General features: G+C 36.8%; 1 protein-coding gene across 1 annotated transcript in view; it reads left to right on the forward strand.

The window, feature by feature from the left end:
• SRI (sorcin) overlaps positions 1-6,607 on the forward strand; it is a 10,502-nt gene that overhangs the window by 2,526 nt on the left and 1,369 nt on the right. The window contains exons 3-8 of the mRNA XM_014312105.2: positions 520-603; positions 3,777-3,846; positions 4,531-4,574; positions 5,608-5,755; positions 5,911-6,024; positions 6,454-6,512. Of these exons, the coding sequence (XP_014167580.1) occupies positions 520-603; positions 3,777-3,846; positions 4,531-4,574; positions 5,608-5,755; positions 5,911-6,024; positions 6,454-6,512 (519 nt within the window). The remainder of the gene's footprint in view (positions 1-519; positions 604-3,776; positions 3,847-4,530; positions 4,575-5,607; positions 5,756-5,910; positions 6,025-6,453; positions 6,513-6,607) is intronic.

The following is a 6,607-nucleotide window of genomic DNA, read 5'->3' on the forward strand; positions in this document are numbered from 1 at the left end:
AGGAGGCGCCTCCCCCGCTGCTGCTGCCGGGGGAGAAAGTCAGTGCTGAGGGTGTCATTCCATGATTTTCACTTAAGAATCAGTTTTATTTAAGGGTTTTCACACTTAATGCATATTCTTCCATGTATTTGCCCTAGACATCTGTTTTGCTCAACTTTTCTGAGGTGGATAAAAAAATTTGCAGTGCCTTAGTATTTCTTCGGCGCGCCGTTTTCTGTTAGGGGTAGAATAAAATGAAACCTAGGTGAGAGATGGACCAGGCTGGATCTAGATCAGTCGATTGCCCCTGTGCAAGGTTTTACACTGATCTGCTTACATTACAATGCATTAGTATATCAGTACTGAAATTGAGAGTTGATTTGGGGGATTTTTTCATGAGGAGTTTAGTTTTTGGTTGGTTTGATTTTGTTTTTGTTTTGTTGGTTTTTTTTATGGTGTGTATGTAAAAACATAAGTTGATAACTACAGATCCTTAACTGAATCATTGATTTAAAATTAATTTTTTTGTTGTTTCCAAAGTATGGAGGAGCTCCAGGAGGACCAGCATTCCCTGGACAAGCTCAGGATCCTTTGTATGGTTATTTTGCTGCAGTAGGAGGGCAGGTAAACTTACAAAATTTACTTATTTGACTTACAAAATTTACTAAACTTATAATATTTACTTCTTGGATTTTTTTTTTTCTTCTGGGGGAATACTCTCCACGTTTGGAAGGAGAAATGCCTAGTATTTGCAGTTAGAAAAACTGATGTTTCTAGTTAAAAAAACCAAATCCATAATTGTTTTACTTAGCCTATTTGCCATGTACAGCTGTATTGGTCTATGTTATAGCTGTATACCTACAGGAACTATACAGGAACTATGCAATTTGAATAATGCTGTTAGTTTCTATATTGTATGTGTAAATACGTACATGTATACACAAACATAGGCATGTATGCCTCTATTTCCTATACAGGTATATGCAGGGAATATATAGATGCATGAGGTTTTGTAACTGAATTGTGACAGCTCTGGGTTGGTGAATGCTGCCAGGCTTAGGAGAAAGAAAAGAGAAACAGTGGAAAGCATGGGCTGTGGAGATGGCCTGGCTAAGAGCAGGAAATGCTAACAGGAAAGAGGTCATTACATGATCTTAATAGACTCACAAATGGAAAAGCAGTCATGGGTTGTGCCAACATCTGGGTTTACTGGTAACATAGAGTCCTTATTCTTCTAAAGGAAAGGCTTTCACAAGTCTTTTTTTTCCTTCCCTGTCATTCTGCACTGCATTTTAAATTTCTTTCCGGTAATTTTGTGGCATATACTGTTTTTGTATGATCATGTATGTTGCTAGAAACAAATGCTCTTTGAACTGTATTACAGAGTTTAGGAACAATTAAGTTAGGTTGATTGAGCTGAAGTTCCTTGTTTGTTTGCTATATTACAGCTATTTATTGCACACCTGTAGGGTGTGTGCAAATCTAAAACTCTGCTCTTGTATCTGCTATCCTCAGGTAGATGCAAACCACAACATGAAAATTTAAATTCAACAATATTAGCTGATGTTCAGATTCCCACCATAACTTGGTTTAGTTTTGTTCTGTATGTTACTCTTTTGAATTAATAATGCATCTTGCAGTCTGTGTCCTACTTCTTCTAACTGGTTATGAAAATATTTAGACTGTGTGTTTTTTAGTAAAGGAGAACACTGGAATGACCTCTGTGTAGTGAGGCCTTTCTGAGAAGGTGGAGCCCAGAGCTGAGTTCTGCTGAATGTGCTGACAATTTGTCTGCCAGCTGAGATGTGTCTGTGCAGGTGCCTCCTGGATGTGTGCCAGGAGTCAGCAGTGGAGCCAGTAACTGATGCTGGACAAATGAATAAGCGCCTATTGTAAAGAGAAAGGGAGGGAGCAGCAAACAGGATACAGCACTGTGGAGAAGAGGTGGCAGGAGCTGGATTTCAGCCAAACATAGACCATTTTCAGCTCTGTCAAGTGAGGCATGGATACTGGAAGCTGGATACTACCCATACCCAGTGGGTTGATGGGTATGATCAAGTTAGCATTTAAGAATACTTAAGTTAATACTTTGAAATGTTTTCCATTTGTAGAAATCATTCCTTACTAAAATGAACTCAGTAGCTTTCAAAGTTATCCTTGGAATCTGAGGTGTCTGTTTCTGGTACCAGTTTCTGTGCAGAAGTAAAAACCCTGTAGGGAGACACTGAAATGTAACAGATAAATTATCACTTGCCTTTATGGCCATCCATGCAACTCTGTAAAAAGCCACATCTCAGTTATCCATCTATACTTACTGTAGAATTAGTATGTTTTGGTTATGGTTTGCTGCTGTGTTGTTTTTATGCTATATAATATTTAGTGTTTTCTCTGAGCTTTCTTTGAAGTAGTACACAACAGGGATCTTGTCTTTGACTTGATGAATTAGTTTCCTTTGTTCACAGAAGAAAGTCAAAAGTATTGTTTGAAATCTTTATTCAATTGAGTATGTCTTTGTAGGAAGTAATAATTTACTTTTTAGCCTGTTTGAAAAGCCCATAGACATTGTCTAGTTTAACCTGCTTATGTTCTACTAAAAAAACCAAAAAAGACAAGCATATTTTTGGTAATGTTAATCTTGATTACACTCATGCTTTTGTATCTTCCTCTGTTTTAAGGTTATGCAGTTCCTATCTTTATTTCAGAAAGTACAAAGCCTTTGAAGAGATCAGTTACTTAACATTAATGACTATTTCAAATTTCTTCCCTTTCCCCACCCTGTGAATTGAAATTATTAAATACATCTGTATAATTAGACTGATGGAGTAGATAGGAAGCAAATTTGGGTGTAACTGCCATTAACTTGACATAGACTCAAAACATAGTTGCCTTTTTTCAGACTTTGTCAAGTATCATTTAAAATAGAACTACTATTTGTCTTCTAAACAACGATATTTTATTTCTGAAAGTTATCAGGCTGTGTTGTTCCCACCATATCATTCAGTAGAATATCTGTACTCTTGAGAAAAAGAGTTTTCAAAAGTGGGTTTAAAAGCATAAGGAAAATGCTGTAGCAAACAGAATCATAGAATATGCTGAGTTGGAAGGGATCCACAAGGATCACTGAGTCCAACTCCTGGCCCTGCTAAAGACACCCCAAGAATCAAACCAAGTGCCCAAGTGTGTTGTCCAAATAACTTCTTCAACTCTGCCAGGCTTGGTGCTGTGATCACGTCACTGGGAAGCCCATTCCAGTGCTCAGCCACTCTCTGGGCAAAAAAACCTTTTCCTGATAGCCAAATTAAACCTCCCTTGACTTGGCTTTTCATCTTCTAATGCTTTGCAGAAGTGTCATTATTTTTGATGTCTACAGACATAATGTTCCATTCCTGAATGAGATTAATTTAAACTCTGTGTGAACCAAACTTCATGTTGGGGATGTGAGGAATAAAGCTTAGAATTCCACCTCCAGTTCTGGCAGCTCATTGCTTTCCATGAATTGGCTGTTGTTTTCTCTATTTGGCCCTGAGCAGGATTTGTTGGAAGTGAGGCTTTTTCCAAGCCATGTGGATAGGTATCTTCTGATTTTTTTGTTTTTCTTTCAAAGTTCTTTGCTTTCTACGTTTGCTTGTTCTACTAGCAACTTAATATTTTAAAAAGCAGGAATTTTTATATTTGTGAGTTATGAGGATGTCTTGAGAAGCATAACTAATTGAATGCCACTGGAAAGGGAGTGGGTACTGGGAATAAGCAGCCTGGGAGAGGGTATTAATAGCTGATACATCTTCTGTTATCAAAAGGATGGACAAATAGATGCTGATGAGCTACAGAGATGTCTCACCCAGTCAGGGATTGCAGGATCATATAAACGTAAGTTAATGATTTGAATGAACAAGCACATCTAAAGCACACTAATTCTTCTTCCCTAGAAAACGTGTAGTTGTGCCTTCTGCAGAGCTGGGTTTTTTTCTTTGCATGGCAAATGGTTTCCTTTCCATATCTTGGTCATGTAAATTCTCTGTATTCAGTTCTGTGGGGCAAGGATTTGCCTTTTCAGCCTCCTTAGTTCCCCACTCTGCTGAGCTGTGGAGTTGAAGTGGTTTGTTTTGTAATGGACAGACAGTTCTAAAAAGATGCTTTGCTTTGGTTTGAACTGAGCTTTGATATTGACCAAAATCTGTGACAGTATTCCTCTGCTGGGATAACTCCTGTTCAGTTTACAGCTTCTGTGAGTGAAACTGGCTTGCTCAAGTGGTGTCTGTTGGGGGGGAATATAAATGACCACTTTGAAACCCAAAACTATTGTGGATTAAGATGAGAGCAAGTTAATTTTAAATATAACTTGAATTGCCTCCAAATTGCCTGCTGTCAGTTTTTCTAACAAGTAATGGCACTTACTTGGATGAAAAATATGGTATGGCTGTATACAAGGGAACCAATTACGTAATAGTTTATATAATTTAAATTTATAATAAATCTGAAATTTTATGTTTAGATAAAACTGAAGAATATGCTCTTAACATAATTTATTTTTCCTTTTTCTAATTGTAACAGCTTTCAACTTAGAGACTTGCAGACTTATGATCTCAATGCTGGATGTATCCTTTAGTATGAAACGTAAACATTTTTGCATTATGTAAGCAAAGATGAGAGAGCGCCAAAACATTTGGGAAATGCTTTGTAGTTTCCATTCAGCCTTTACGTAATAAGTCTTGTGATCGTTGTGATTGGGAAGATACAAAACTCCATTCTCACTAATTTTAGCAAATTAAGAAATAATAAATAAATGAGGCTCTTGGTGACCAATCATTTTACAGCAAGTGGTATCCCTCTAAGCCTGGGGAGCTGTTTCGCCATTAAGTGTAAGAACAGTCAGGTCTGGTGGCCCAGAATAAAGTATTGTGCAAATCACTTATTGTGCTTTTCAAATAGGACACTTTTACAATTTCTCATCTTTCCTAATGAATTTTAAGCATTTGTTGTACACAGACTGAATACAGTCTAAGTCCTCCTAAATCCTGTTCCATGAATAAATCAGCTTTGAGTATCTAATGGAATGGTATATGGCATTCAGCAGTAGGACCTGTGGAAGACTTAGATATTCTGTGTAAGGTTGGAATCTTTGGAGGTTTGTTAGCCAAAACTTAAATTGAAAGTTTTCCTACTTAAAAAGAAAAAAGCAGAAATTAAACTGGAAGGGCTCTTAGCTCATCTCGAACAAACCACTTAGAATACAAGAGAACTAATATTATAACAATTTATTGTTTGGCATTTATTTTTATTTCAGCTATGTATTTAATTGGATACAATTACATAGCAGCAGGTTAAAGAGAAGTGTGTCAACTAAAGTAGAATTCACAAAGGGAAAATTGCTTTAGCAGGTTTCACTGGGAAGAAGTGGGGAGAGCAGATCTCTGACCTTAGGTTTTGGGTAGTATTACCTCCATCTCTGCTGGGGGATGCTTTAGTGTTCTATGAGAGAAATTAATAATAGTAAAATTGTATTAATAGCGGCCTTCAAGTAAGTTTTAACTCCAGAGAGATGCCTTTTTTGTTTGGTTGGGTTTGTTTGTCAGATTTTGTTGGTGGTTTTGTTTAGCTAAGAAATGTTTTTCTTAGCTTTGAAATCAGAGGGATATGTCTGGCACACTGGGATTTAATGAGTTTAAAGAACTCTGGGCTGTGGTCAATGGCTGGAAGCAACACTTTGTAAGTTTTGACAGTGATGGAAGTGGCACAGTGGATCGTCAGGAACTTGAGAAAGCCTTGATGACCATGGGTAAGTTGTGAAATGTTCTTGCTTCTGACACTGACTCACACCATTTCCCAGTTATCATCCTGCAGTAACTAACACATGATATTTCCAATGAAAACTTGTTGGATTCTATTAACTTACCTGGCTTTTCAAAATAAGACTTTATTATTTTCAAATAGGATTTAGACTGAGCCCACAGGCTGTGACTGCCATCACAAGGCGATACAGCACTCAAGGAAAGATTGCATTTGATGATTACATTGCCTGCTGTGTGAAACTCCGAGCTCTCACTGGTATGCTGGATTATAGCCTTGTTGCTGTCATCCCCATAATATATTTTTATTTAATAAAACCTGTTTCTTTACTTATCTCAACTTCGGCATACTACAAAAGAGGTTTCTATCAATAGTCTACAGACTAGGATTTTTTAAATTCCCATGAAAAAAAGGACTTCATACTAATGCAGGGTTTACTCCAGAGACTAGAAAAGTAATGTTACCAAAATTGGGAAACTTTGTTTATTAACAGAACATAAAGGGTTTTATATGATAAACACAAAAATTTAGAGTGGGAAATTAAGTCTTGGAATGAATTGCAGTATTCTTCATCATGTTCTCCTTCATGTTACTTGGGAAATTTTAGGAAAGTGCTCTACACTTAAAAAAAATGTTTATTTGCAATTCTTCTTACCTGGTTTCTGTTTTCTTAATGAATTTTTGCAGAATGCTTTAGAAGAAGGGATACAACTCAGCAGGGTTTTGTGAACTTCCACTATGATGATGTAAGTAAATTTTAAGGAATCTATTAAAATTCCAGGGCAAAACAAAAGAAAAACTTAAGACAATCAGTAATGATTTGAGTTTGTGCCTTCCCTAC

Source organism: Geospiza fortis, unplaced genomic scaffold, assembly GCF_000277835.1.
Source record: "Geospiza fortis unplaced genomic scaffold, GeoFor_1.0 scaffold138, whole genome shotgun sequence".
Taxonomy (NCBI): Eukaryota; Metazoa; Chordata; class Aves; order Passeriformes; family Thraupidae; genus Geospiza; species Geospiza fortis.